Source organism: Phalacrocorax aristotelis, chromosome 7, assembly GCF_949628215.1.
Source record: "Phalacrocorax aristotelis chromosome 7, bGulAri2.1, whole genome shotgun sequence".
NCBI lineage: Eukaryota > Metazoa > Chordata > Aves > Suliformes > Phalacrocoracidae > Phalacrocorax > Phalacrocorax aristotelis.
In genome coordinates this window covers 52997703-53012826 of record NC_134282.1, presented here as the reverse complement: position 1 = coordinate 53012826, position 15124 = coordinate 52997703, and the positions used below count along the sequence as shown (strand labels likewise).

At 38.8% G+C, this 15124-nt stretch overlaps 1 protein-coding gene across 1 annotated transcript in view; it reads right to left on the bottom strand.

Moving 5' to 3' along the window:
• Positions 1–15124, bottom strand: part of MAP2K1 (mitogen-activated protein kinase kinase 1) — a 38457-nt gene that overhangs the window by 12350 nt on the left and 10983 nt on the right. Inside the window, exons 2-5 of the mRNA XM_075100761.1 lie at positions 9189–9399; positions 6937–7083; positions 3697–3774; positions 3133–3184 (exon numbers count right to left, since the gene is read on the bottom strand). Coding sequence (XP_074956862.1) covers positions 3133–3184; positions 3697–3774; positions 6937–7083; positions 9189–9399 — 488 coding nt within the window. The remainder of the gene's footprint in view (positions 1–3132; positions 3185–3696; positions 3775–6936; positions 7084–9188; positions 9400–15124) is intronic.

Sequence of the window (15124 nt, the reverse complement as noted above, 5' to 3'; positions counted from 1 at the left end):
GTTTGCTGATTTTTTTTTTTATTCTTTTCTTTCAGATCAGCATTATAATTTGTCTAACAGCAGCCTCTTGCATTCAAAATGCTAGGTGCTAGCTTCTGCTGACCAATACAGCAAACCCATGCCCATCTTATAGAATCCTTACCCTGGAAAGCACTCCCGTGAATTTCTGTCCCATGGGGATGTTGTTAAGTCCTTTTTTCTTTTTACTGCCCCACAACGATGCCAAAATCTCAGCTGCACCAACCATCCTCAACTGCCATCAACATACAGACCTTCACCACTCTCTACTCAAAAGAGACTCAATCTCTTATCTTAAAGGCTGTACTTCGATGATGTTGCATAACCCAAGAAAAATAGGTCTTCTTAAACAGCTCTGTATGCGCTTAATCTACTGAACAGTTCATTAGGACACTAAGAGCTAGACAAATAAAGCATTACCTGAAGCTCCTGACAACTTGATTTCGACTGATTTTTTTCCCCAGATTTATACACAGTGCAACAAAAACAGTGGCACAAACACTTGACTTATAAAAATCTCCATTAATGGGTGAGACTAGTCAAGAAACCAAAACCAAGCTGAATACCTATGACTTTCAAAGGAGGGATCCCATACACAGATTCCTCCCCTGCCCCCCATCTTACTGTATAGCATTACATTGCATCAGAAAAAATCCCCAGCTAAAAATACTGAGAATGGTGTGTTTATTTGCTGGGTAGGCAATACAGCTGTTTTGATGTGAAACAGCTCCTTTTTTTAAATAAAAACATAAAAGCTCACATTTTGCATCTTACTGTTCAATGATGTTTTATAGCATTATACTTCTACTTTTGCTGGCAATCTCAGTGGCCAGGTCAATATTACAAACTTGCTGATATTGCTATGTCACACACAAGTAGTAAAACATAGTAATGGAATCAACTCCTCCCTGAAAACAAGTTAATCCAAGCCTTGCTCTCTTTAGATTTAAGAACAAATTTTTTTTGCCTCTTGTTGCTACATACTCACGGTTAGCGAGGATGTCTCTTCGTTTAAGTCTCCCACTCTCAACATAACACAAAACCAAAAAACCTTACCGAACCAAGCCCACTGAATCGCACACATTTCTCCCCAGGGACAGGATGCATGAGAACAGTACGTGTCAGATGTTGGTCACACTGTGTCAGTGCAGTGCTAGATAGTCACTGAGGGCAAGCTACAGGGACTAGAGAAAGTAAACCACAAAAATCTCCAATTATTATAGCTGTGTCACCAAAGTAATGCCAACCCAGTTATACCAGGAGAAATGCAACCAACATGGTAACAAACCACTGCCGTGGCTGAACTGAAGACTACAAGATACAACACACTTCCACTATGTCCCAAAATAAGATGATCTCCTTCCCAGGAGTCTCCCTTATGCTCTGAACAGAAAAATAACTAACTTCGCAACTGCTATCAGAAATCTTTACAGAGTCTACCTCCAGCCTCCTTTCTCCAGAAGGGAGTTATATTTGATTGTGTTAAAACCCCAAACAAAAAACCCAACAGAAATGCGTAATAAACACATTCTACACTTCATGTGTAAGGTGATCCTACAACAGACTATATAAACTAGGATTGCTTAATCAGCACTCTTTTTGGTCCAGCCAACAAACATTGACTCAGATTAGCCTCTGGTGAAGATGTTTTTACAATCTGAAGATTGATCTCAGATGGTACAAAACTCACCGAACAGTTGGCGTGGTTTATACATATTGCTCGATTACGGCAATGAACAGTGCCAGTCAAACAAAAACTTGAAACGCTCCATCTCCAGTCTTAAATTCCATTGTTCGTGACATGAGTGTAAATTGATTTCTCTACCGTATCAAGTGTCATTTTTTTGTTCAATGGAACACGCAACAGATTAATGAAAGAGATGGATTTTAAAAAGGGAAAGTATAAGCTGAAAGTAAGGCAGGGCATTTATTTTACAGTAAAGTAACTAAAGACCCCAGGAGCATGGAAGCAACACAGTCATTTAACATAGCTTCACCATGTTTTTAAAGTGGCTTAAGTATAAAAAAGGATGAAAATCTGCATGAGCGAGATCTATAAATAGCATGTGAATGTAAGTCAGCTGGTAGAAATAGTGACTTTCTTTTAGAAGTTTTAAAGGCAATAATGAGTGTGAACTGTCAAATTAATTTTAGGTCAGAGGTTTTAATTTTGAGTCTCTCCAAAGATTCTGCTGTCACACTTCATAGATCTGTTACTGTCAAAAGACTAGCAGCTGCAACGAATAAATAGATACAGTGGGACAATGCTTTCTAATATAGTTTTCTTGATAAAGAATTAATTACGCCATTACAAAACCCCATTCACAGGTACCTTAACCGTCTTCTGCTTCTCTTCCTCTCTTAACCGAGTACAGGAATGGAAACTACATGAAGAGCTTTCCCCCATACATGTTGCCTCATTTCGAGTACTGACATTTCTAAGAAAGTTACTGCCCACAGCTATGCCAGATGGGGTGTATCTTCACTGCAGCTACACCAGGCAATAGGTTGCTTGGCTCGAGTGCCATTGCTGCAGGTAGAAATGTTCGAGAGCTTCCTCAGTGCATAGTACTGTCCAAGACTGCAGCCTCTGCTTCTGTACCTGCCTGTGTTTACCCAGAAGTTTATCATGTACTTTTTTGCGTTGAAAAAGCATTGTTCTCATCCCAGAAAATACAGGAATACTTATTTGGTATTTAAGGGAAACAGAGTCTGAATCACTCAGGTCCTTCAACATATTCTTATCTTCAGTGTTACAGGAGTATATCTGGTCTTAAGTCAGATTCCCAGCTCTAGCACATACTCCCAGCTGGCCAAGTCACTCTGGCAGCAAGCAGCTACAGACAGAAGTTCTGTGTGAAAATATAATACAAGCATACCAGGTTTTAGCATGCATTATAAACCCAGTAAGATATAGCAGAAGTTGAAGATACACGATTAGCCATAGTAAGTCATTTGGATAAAAAAAAAAAAAGTGTCTTGTACTACCTGAGAAAAACCCTCTGAACCGAAGTCATGCTGAACCATAAAGAACTAATCATAGAAAAAGCATGTATTTTAACTTGGGTAAGAATTCTATTTCATGAGAAGTCACAATGTCAGATTTTATCTCACCTCTGTGCATTATTTTATGCTTTTCTCTCAGATATGTGAGTCCTTTTATTACCTAAAGACAAATAAAAAAGTTTCAATTTGTGAAACAGAAGAGAACTGCATGCTGTGTCTGTACAAAAATGCAACATAACAGAAATCCTAAAGTGTAATTGCTGCAGATCAATATTTTGTTTTAATTTCTACCTGCAGCTCAGACTAGAACAGAGCCAATCAACCCCTTACCAGAAGTTTTGCATAAACAGCTTGTCACACAGTAGATAGAAAAAAGTAACATTCAAAAACTTTTAATGAAATGTTAATTCTGTTCTTATCCAGAAGCATCAGCTGATACAAAAGCAGAAAATCAAAGCAAACACAATAGAATGTGTTACTCATTCCAGTGCCCTGAGCTACCAAGTGACATGTACAAAGACTGCTTTTTAAAAGAAATCAACGCACTTAATCTGGTAATATGAGTCTGTTTCATCCTTCAGTCCCAAAGTGGCAGCTTGCTGGAGCTGGTATTACCACATCGAGACAATAACGTACCCACTTCCAGTCTTTGAGAGCGATGAACACACTTACCGCAATGCTAACTTTGCCCAGTATCTGCTCTGGAATTCTTCCAGCCTTTTTCAGTACTTGATCCAAGGAGCCGCCATCCTAATAATAAATGTTTGAATAGTCAAGCTTTAATCAAATTACTCTAAAACATTTTTAAACAAGACCATAGCCTGAAGCCTGAATTCAGCAAGGAAAAAAATGTTGCTTTTCATGTTTAACATTGTTATGGTGCATACCTGAAAAAAAAAAAAATCATTACTCTGTAGGAATTAGTCAGTTTTATGTTTATTTTGAACAAACATTCGGCCAGTAACAACATCCACTTAAGTAAACACTTCACACAATGATCTTCCCTACCAGTATTTCCATGGTTTGGCTCTCGCTAAGGAAGTACTGTCCGCAAACAGCTGGTGACCAAGCATTAGGAATTTTACAGATTTCTGTAACTTTCAGACCAACACAATAACATGCATTTTTTCCTTGTCACAGCTATCACATGATTCTCTCTCTCTCCAAAGACAGAGTAAGGAGGACTGAAGAGGCATAGAAGATTTTGTGATCCTGATTACAAGGACAAATATTCATCACATGGGAAAAGACAGAGTTCTCTTCCCAAACGTGACATCTGCTAGTACCACCCCATGATCATAATTCAACCCAGATCCCTGTTCCCCTCATCCCCCAGATAAATCCTACACAGAGAAAGTTGGCCTCTCTTAGTTCTGCATATCCGGGGTGACTCAGCCAACTTCCAAGGATGGAAGGTTGATTTGGCCCAGCTCTCAAAGAGCCAAAATAGGAAGAAATTATTTTAAAGTTTCATGGTAAGTGTCTTGCTAATCTTATTAGTTTGAAGAAACTGAACGCATGCACGCACACCCCCGAAGTCAAATATATTCCACTGTTGCTAAGGGCTTCTGAGAAGGAAAATTGTAAAAAATGCTATTTATTTTTAGCAATTGATTCAACAATAGGCTTGTGCCTAAGTTCTAGATTCTCTAGGGTAAAGAGTATACAACCAAAGAAGAAATTAAAAAGTTATTTCTCAAATTAAAAAACACAATATCCTTTTGTCTGGATCAGCATTTGATATCTACCACTACTCAGACAGAAGTCCAGCTCGAGAAAGTAATTGCCTTCCGCCTTAACCTATCCTCTGGAAGTTTTCATCACCATTTAATACACAAAGTGAAAAGCTAGAAGGGAAAGTTTTACTATTTGAGGACTAAAATCTAGAACTCTTATGAGAAGGAAAGTATACAAATAGTTATTTGATCATGTATTTTTGTAAAATACACCCACATACACCACACTTGATTAAAAATACACCAAGAGGAGGAAAAAAAAATATCTATATAAATCTCCTGTATAACCAGTCTGCATCCCTGGACAGCCATCTCTGCTGAGACACCAGTATATTAACAAAGATTTCATACCAAAAGAAACATTTTTCCCCCCTTCCTGTGGACTAGCTCCAGCCCTCAAAGCGGCTGAATACAGTTCAATTGCCCAGTGTTGGCTGCAACCTCCAGTGTCTTTCCAGAGCAGACTCCAATCTTTTTGCCCATTAAATATCCGCTGCTAAGCAAAGTTATGCATTGATTTTGAATTTACGGACCTAAAAATACCAAAGACTCAAATCTTCAAGTTCCATGCCTTTTCCACCTCCAACTTTTTGTTCATATTCATACCTATGTTTTGTAACTCACTGTTAAAAATAAGAATTTTGACTGGCAGTAATTGAAAGATATGTACAAAAAAGACAATGGAGATTCTCATCTAATCTTTTATCCAAAAAGAGACCAGAGACTTCCACCTAACGATCTGCATTGAGCCAACAGCTTAATGCCTTAATTAAGACTATAGTTTAAATAATCCACCCTCTCTTCCTATTTCATATCTGATCAATCAATTGTTCTATGTGTAAAATCTTGTATCCAGTCTGTCTTAGACCAGATTCAGCACTGAAACACCAGGTTTCATACTGCCGCCTTTTCAGCTGAAGAGATGTCTACTGTCAGATATATCATTCCTTGACAGATGCAGCATTCCCTGCTTAGGAACTTGCATACCCCGATCGCTCCTATTAAGTTTCTCCTTGACAAATAGATGGAAATTCTTTAGGCCTTTTACTTCCACATATATTTATACAACCATCATCTCTCTTTTGGCATGTGTCAACATACAACCATTTTAGGAATTGCGGATGTGCACATTTGTGACATTTAGTAACGTATTTTGAAACAATGCCCAGTCATTTTTAGCTTCCATTTTCCTGTTCTTCATTACTGTTTTCAATTTTGACAAACTAACTTCTCTATAATTCCCAATAGTCATTTATATTTTGGGGTATGCACACCTTCCATTCAGCTAGCACATGCTTAAAAACTGGATCATGATCACTTGTTCCTAGGCAACCATCGATTTCTTCTAAAAATTTCCGTAAGAGAAGACCAGAGGAGCATTAAAACAATCACATGTACTTTCCAGAAAAAATAAGGTTTTTCTCCAAAGAAACAGTTTTTTCAGGGAAAAAACAAAAAGGCGTTCAGATTTATTGTATTTCATATTGTTAAAAACATCCTCTACTAAGCAAGTGAGGCAAAAAAATTGACTGTCCTTTAATTACAGAAAATTTACTTTTAGTGTTTGGCTCCATATGGTTAGAGAAAGGCAAACAGATGTCAAGAAGAATGTGTACTTTTCTATTAAAATGAAACACAGTTAAATATATTTTTGCCATTAAAAATTGTATAAGATCCTTCTGGGCTTGTCCACGTCCCATGCACTATTCTTTATGTTTGCATTTTCTGTAAAATTTGAAGAAAGGAGACAAAGTACAGATTCATCTAAACAAGAATAAACTAGATTCACAGTATCATAGCTACTAAGGACTACACAGCTGTAGCATCAGAGTGATCTGGTCCATTCTGCATAAAAGCAGAACTAAACCCAAATCAGAACAAGTAGCAGAATTGGGTAAACATTTCTAAATAAAACAAAAAGGACCATGGATAAAGGAGAAGCAATTGGAAGGCTGCATTTGTACAGCTTAAACTTCTACAGAAAAGCAGATACTGGAGAAGGGGATAAAACAGATCACATTAACCCCAGCCTCAGATTTGCAGAGTAAATCCAGAACAACTGCATTTAATTCTTTATTCATGCAGAAAGGTCTACTTTGTTAACTTAAGTCCTGTGGATGCTCAGGTTTTGCATTAATGGTCTGTTAGCAACTTCAAGCTAAGACAGCTTACTTACCATATGCTCCATGCAAATGCTGATTTCTCCATCGCTGTAAAAAGCTCCATAAAAGCCCACTATGTAGGGAGAGTTGCACTCGTGTAGAACTTGCAGTTCACGAATGATCTGGTTTCGAATAGCCGGCTTGATCTCTAGATGAATTAACTGTAAAATAATCCATTCTTATTGATTTCTTAGTGGTAAAGTGCTGTTCAGAAGGAACAGGTTGTTCAGAGAGGTTTTCAATACCTAGCTGGATAAGGCCCTGAGCAGCCTGCTCCAATCTCATCACTGACTCTACTTTGAGCAGTACGTTGGACTATAAGACCCTCTGAGGCCCCTTCCAACCAGAATTATTCTATGGCTTAACTGTAAAACAATCCATCCTGATTTTCTTAGTGGCAAAGGGAAAAGAAAACACTACAATACAGCATGAGAAAGTTGAAACATCAGCACCCATGAAAAGGTGGGATTTCCACCTCTTGATTTCACAAAGTACTTCTCTAGCAGAAGCTCTCTGTCCCAGCACATTTTCTTCACTTAACTGTTTTTTTACGGATAGTTCAGAAACTGAAGCACTTTATGTTGAAGAAAAGCCATTAACAAATCTCTAAAGGAAATACATCAAAGGCATACTGACTCAGAAGCAGCTGCTGAAAAATATCTGCACAGGTGTCTGTAAAGCACTAGCAGAAGGAATGGGCTGAACCCCAAATTAAAAACTCCCCAAACTGAATCTAAATCTGAAGGGAGACTACATAAACTACTTTGTTCCACTAGACTGCTTACCTCATACAATACAAGAATTGTGTTTCTTTTGTGAAAGGGAACATTAAGTGATGTTATGGAAATCAAATTTTAGTCAATATAGGAAAGAAAAATTGCAGTTCAAACAAGCATCTTGGTTGCATCCAATATTAATGAATTGGGGCAAAATTTCCTGTTAAACCCACAGTAGGTGAAAAAAAAAAATCAATTAAATTGATTTAGTTCAAGAAAACCTCAGTGATTTATATATTTCATAATTCTCACACCTCAGAAGTGGGCATTTTTCTTTGCTGCTCTCTAAACTGTCACTGTACTGAGCACGGTTTATTCTTAAAGTCAGTACATGCACATTTCCCTTTTGTTTTGCTGAAGATGACAGCGTACACTTTAAAAAAAAATAACCTGAAGTCTTTCAACTTCTCAATTTGAAAAATGGTAGTTTTCAGTCTAGTATAACAACAGGGTCTGGGATTTGAGTGTGACCCATGTTTCATCCTTCTCAAAGGCTAGGTTATGTTTCCCCATGAACTGCAGCACCCTGCTGCCACCTCACCCACTGCAGTGCAACAGCATGTCCCCTGATGCACTGCCTAATAACAAGTGCCACCTGTGCAAGGAACTTGGCTCCTGGAAGGAGGAGGCATGAGATACCCAAACAGAAATAATCAGGTAGTGTCACAGATTCATCTCCCTTAGCCTTCTTGGTTCCCAGGGATACTGAGAGGAAGTGAAAGCTCCTCACAAACAAAATGAGAATTAAAACATCAAGCTATTTCAGTTTAAAAAAAAAAAATTTCAGTTCTCTTAACAACTAGGTCACAACTGCCACCAGTTGTAAAGCATAAAGCTGAACCATTGAAAAATGCTCTTGCCAGAAGTACCACCTTTTGCACAGAAGCCACCTGCACCCCATGATGAAACTATAAAACATGAGATGTCACTGTACTCCAGGGTATTCCCTCATTCTCAGTTTTTTTGAGTTCTCATTTTTCCTGGTATCATCCAGAGACTCTTTTCTTGCCTGCAGCTAGGAAGGAAGATCTTAGGACAGGTGATATCTTTTCTGTTCCTCTATGTTTATGGCCCAGAATACAGGATATTGTCACTCTTCCCTAATTTACACCTTTCCATAGCTTCTTTTAGGCCTTCTACTCATCAGTGAGCCTACCACATTTTCTCTGAAGGATATATGACCAGCTGAAAAGATTGTATTTGTCAAAATGGGGAGGGGGGGGGTTAGGGTAGAGAAAAGGGGGAATGAATGCCAATCCTTTCATTACTAACAGAAGGGACACTTTCTGAAAAACTGGAAAGTCTAGGATAAGCAAGTGCAACCTTTCCTATTTTTTGAAAAACATCAACTTCTCTGAAAGTTGATATTAAATAGTAATTTTTTTTGTGTGTCAACACCACTTATTTCTCTAAATAAAGTCACTGTATTTCATCAGGGACAACGTCCTTAATAAAAATCATCCTTAAGTTCCTATTTTTGAGGCACTCACCTTTCTTGCCATTATGAGACCAGAAGGCTTGTGAGATACTTTGAAGACCACACCACCATTTCCTGCTCCCAGCTCACTAATCTTCTCAAAGTCATCATCCTTCAGCTCTCCAACTTTTTGTTTCTGGGTAAGGAAAGCTTCAAGGCGCTTTCGTTGCTGCTCATCCAACTCTAGTTCTTCCAACTTCTTCTGAAGCGCTTCCAAATTTGTCCTGTACAACAGGGAAAGAACAGTTTGATCATTAAGCTGTTTGAGCTTACTCAGCAGTGTTGCAAGAGGAAGCACTGACGTCAGAGATTAAATCCGCTACATTTTTGCACCTATATACATTGTCTAGAAGGACCCAACTTGTACAGTCACCCTATGAGACACATATTATTGGAACTCTGATTTAAGTAAACAGTATTTTATTCCAGATAAAACAATGACAAACACAAACAGACAATATCCAGTTTCCCCATCTTTGAGGTTCTGTCCAAATTCACACATGTTAAGCTTTACTACCTACAGGAGTGGCTTAATGACTCAGCAGTTATGATCAGGGATCTCACGAATCACAGCACATCACTCCACGCTAATTTTAGTTTCGCATTTTCAAAGACTTTTGTAATCTCCTACGAGTTTGTCCAAATGTTTTATCTACTGATTTTCACGTATCTGTATATCTAATAAGCCATTCAGAAGCTTCTTATTTAGATATCAGTAAAAAGTTCTCAAGCACAGCCAAACCAATATGCATTAAAAACGCAGCCTGTGCAAATACAGAAGTCTCTTTTCCCCAGCTAAACTGGAAAAAAACAGCCCAAATGTTTTAAGATTACCTCCTCTCTTGTTTAAGGGCACATCCACCAGAAACCTAGGTTTAACATCATTAAGCAATAAAAAACAGAAATGCAAAACTCTCGTCAAATTTGGGACTATGGGCAGAAGTTCAGTTTCCCAGGAAGATTTTTTTTAATAACTTCAGGTCCTATGAAAATGCTTCACTCCAATAATATGACAACTTAAAAGCTCATTTAAAATTTCTTGCTTCCAGTTGCAACAATGAGTTGCTGCAAGAGTAAATATTTAACAACAAATATCTGTTCTGCTTAGCTAAATTTAATGCAATGTTCCCAGGGAGTAAAGTCTTGCTAAGATGAAAAACTTGAGGAATAGAATCGACTTCAGAGGCTAAAGCACCTCCCATTAAAAATAAAATTTCACAAATAATCAAGAAAACTATTTCTATTCATCAATTCATAAAATATCCACTTTCAAAACATGCAGTACAAAAATACATTCTCCAAATGCCCAGGAAGGTGCTGGTCAGCTGAGATGATACAAGGCTGATTCTCCAAGAAGCAGCGACAAATAACGCCCAGACTCAGAAAGACAGAGTTATAGGATGAAACCTTCAACTCGTCCATAAGAGAGCCTGCATTTCCAGGCAGTATAACAATCTTGGTTTGACTGTGGCTAAGGTTTAATCGAGGCAAATAAAAAAATCATATAAATATTCACAGCTCTTCCGTACTACACCATCACTCCAAAAGTTTAAGCAATGACACACTCCTACTTCATTTATCAGTTGAAATATGTCAGACAGGATGCAATTGCTAAGCTAACTTAGGAAGTGATAATGCTTAGAGGAGCTAAATAGAGGAAATAGAACAAGACCTTTGATGGAAATGTGAGTTCTGTTCAGTCTGTTATTTTGACACTTTAACAGTTCAAGCATAAAATTATCATGCAACACTTGTGAGCAAGTTTCACCAAACACTCACCCTGAGCAAGGGTGATTTGGCAATGAAGCCCTACACAACTAGTAGAAATGGAGAACAGAGATCCCCAATATCTTGGGGGCCACTTACCAAGATAATATCCTTCAAATATTTATTTATATTAAAAGCAGAACAACTTTATAGTTCACACTCAGCCATTAAAAATAAACTTCGTCATAGTGACTTACCTGCTTTTACCCTGTGCTTATATCAAAAACCATGACTGCCCAGAAAACATGGCCTACAAAACTTATTAAATCAATGAGACTGTTTTATTGGATGCAACTTTTGCAAAGACAGACCTATTATTCTGTATCACTGCTTCACCGAAGTCAGGGCCACATAGACAAAAGCTCAGCATCCACTACCTGGCTACTTTTAAAAAAAAAAAGAGAGATCCAAGGCAATTTAGAGCACACAACAGGATTTGAAAGAATGTCCAAGAAGTCTGAACTTAACAGGAAATTTCAGTGTCCTTTGAAAAAAATCTGGTCCAGTAAGCCACAGCAACAAATTACCTTTATTTACAAGTTTTGAGAAGGAACTTGCTGTCATTTTGGGGATTGCTGAAGAAGGCAGGGCTGCTCATGTGAAAAAAAATAAAGAAACTAGAGACACAGAAAGAGGATGCAGCAAGGCTTTTCTTGCTCTGTTTTGATTAAAACAACTATTCAGTTCTTCTCTCAAGCAGAAGGGGTTTTCTGGGTTTGGAGACAGAGATGCTTGAGCGCATGACTTGGAGCAGACAAAATGCTAGTGTGATGAAACAAAACACTCGGTCATGCTGATGCTTTAGAAACAAAAAATTTGCTAGGATGGCCTTTATCACATTTATGTTAGTCTAACGTATGTCTGTGTAAGGCTTCCCCCCACCCATTGCTCTTTTCGATCTCAATAAACTTGGCAGCCACTCAAAATACAGGCATTTCCATGGTTTGAAGTATAAACTATTGTTGGGGTCCTTGCTCAAACACTAGTCAGAAGATTCCAAAGGCTCTCTCAGATGGAAATGTACTGGTCCCATGAACCTCAGCACATCAGGTTTCTCCATCTAGAACGTGGCCACCAGCAAAATCACCAGAATGGCCTATGCTCTAACGGCAAAACCTTCATTACTTGCAGTGACATGCAAGACCATGACAGCAACAAAGTTCTCAGATCTCACTTGAAATTTTCAGGACCAGTTCTCCAACTGTAAAGTAAATTGATTTGAAGACTTTGTGAACAATATTAACCCGATAAATGCATTGTCAGAATTACTATTCAGAACATAGCTATAAACAACATCTCCAGTTAGTTTTACTGTAATTGCATAAGAGACATCAGGACAGAATTTATTTTCTTCATTCTGGTCCTCTGCTTGAAGCACTGAATATTAACCTATTTCAAATGTAAATAAGATAAAGAGCATTTGTTATAAAACTGGTGCTGGTAATCTACTCTCAGTATTTCTAGGAGGCAGAACTTTCCTAGTTTCAATTTTGAACTTGAACTACTGTCAGAATACTATCCCCCGGCCAGTAACTATGACTGTTACCTGGACCCTCACCGTCTAAAAGCATCACAGCCAAGTTGCAGTGCAAAGCACATACAGAAACAGGTGCAAAGGTAAAACACTACATATGAAGTTTTATGAATGAAACTAAACACCAATACATCCAAAATACAGAAGAGGGAATGCTTCATCACTAGGACACCATGGAAAAGTTCAGGAACCTTTGGTAGCTAAAAGTAGCACCATGCTGGTGTGCTAATGTCTGCCCCCAGAAGGAGCATAGTAGTTATTTAATCTTATATAAAACTTTTATTCGGAGACAAAGATTCCTATTAAAATTCATCACCATTACCTGCTGCAGTCTTGGAGTTGTTTTTTCACTGTCAGAGCACTCCGCCTTTGCCAGAGTGCCATCAAAGGAGGAAATCATCAAATCACCTCAGTGCTTCACTGTTCCAAGCACTACTCCAAAGCACTAGGTTATCATTTAATTTATTGCTATCAGTTTTAAAGCCAAGCACATACTAAACATACTGCACTAGGGAAAGAATCCAGCTTTCGTAATGCGATCATCTGAATGAAGCCACAGGGAGGTCAGTGCTGTTTTCTCCATTTGTTAACGAAATGGTGTAATTTCACAGAACACTATAAATAAATATATTCTTACTCAGCTAGCAGAACTGGGTAAGCATGCTGTATAGCCAGCAGACAATACCACTGTAGAAAGCCTAGTGTCTGGATTTCAGACACAATTATTCCAAGATCTCTCTTCCAGACTAAATGGGTAGTTAAAAATTATACAATCAGGCAAGTTTTTGCAGGAACTGTTTGTTTCACCTCTCCCAGTGCAGCACCAGGTACCAGGTGCTCTAGAAGGGGAATTATCTCCGTCCACACTTGATCAGGTAGGGTCCTTCCCTATTAAGTCAACATTCCTTCTTCCTTTTTGTACTCAAGGAAGCATGCTGAGAGTGCAGTGTCCTCCTCCTAGTCACACGGCATTTCTGTAACCTCAAAAGTTTAAAAAGAACACAGAAAAGAACTTGAGTGCGGTTTCCTACCAGATACGCACAGCCACACGCCACCTCCCCACAAAACAGCGACCCCCTGATGTGTGTGGAGAAGCTTCACCTCCATCCCTGTCAATTTACACTTTGCAAAATCCCCGTTTTAGAGGCCAGAAGATAACTGCAATCTGACATTCTGGAGGAACCCACATCCACCCCTTCCACAGCCAGTTTGTGGAATATCACAGAGGTAAGAAAGGTTTTCTGAGGAGAATCACAGCATGGGATACTGGGAGCTTGGCAGACTCAATGCCACCTCACCTGGATAGCAGCTCACCTAAGACCTTCAGAAATGTCTCACCTATCCCAGTATCTCGCCTCCTGATAATGGCCAAAAACAGATGCTTAGAAAAAAGAACAGCAGGTAGCAACAACAGCAAAAGAAAGTAAGCGCACAGCAACACTGCTAGTTACTGCTGGACCGAGTGATCTGTTCTCTGCTTCCCAGAGATGCACGTGATCTCAACCACAAACTCAAACCTGAACAGATATGACATGTCACAAATACCATCCCTGCACCAGCTTACCAGGTCATTTTTTGAGTCTATCATACTGTTCCCTTAAGGTTTGGTTGTAGGTTTTTTCAGATTAACTTTCCTTTTAAACATAGAAACCCCCCATGATTTACAACCACTGTAAACATGTGTATCACACACGGGTGAGCACTGCAGGTATGAATTAGCAAGTTCGGGGCTACAGAGCAAACCTGTATTTCCTAGTCGCAGGTTGGGCAGGGGGAATAACAGATTCTGCACAGCGCTCTCACCCTATACACAAAGGTGGGCAGAAGGCAAGAAGAGACTTCTCAGTTCATGCTTTTGAGGGCAGCCGCCCCAGCACTGAAGAAAGCACTCCTGGAAGAGATGCATTAACATTTTAGAGCATACTTGCTCTCTTTGAACCAGTAACGAGAAGAGCAATGCTGCCTTTAGCCTGCTAGTAAATAGTGTCAAAAAAATAAGAAAATAAATCCTTATTCTCAATTCATACTAATAATAGTCCAAATCCTATGGAATTTTCTTTAATTCCCATTAGCGATAGGTTAACCATACACTCAACCCTAAAGGCTACATTAAAGATGCACTCAACCCTGAAGTCTACTTTAGAGAGAGAAAAAAATATGGTAGAAGGAGAAAAGTCTGATACAGTCTTTAACGGTAGTTTGTCACATAGTTGTTCAAAGTTATTACTATCAGTTTTGCAAGCTGAACAATTAGTGTGAGTGAAAGCATAAAGAAGTACATTCACTTTCAGATCTACTGTCACACGAGGATACAGGCTTGGGGGTTGTTTTCCAGAACAGTGACAGTAATGCTTTCCCCAAGCCTACACAACTGTCAGTTTAGAGAAGAAAGCAGGCAGTTCACTACATAATTTCCATGCACAACCTCAATCAGGGAGCTGAAATAAAGTCTTAGGAACATTTAGACGTTCTGCGGTTTTGAAAAGGCAGACTACTGTTTTGCATGACTGTGCCAAACCTGGGCAATAAGACAAATTTTTATTTAACTTTAACAAAGAACAGTTTGCAGAATAACATGGAAGACAAAAGTAATTACAGCAGTCTCATAGCTTAGATGCCTCTGTCTGCACTAACTCCAGTGTAGCCTC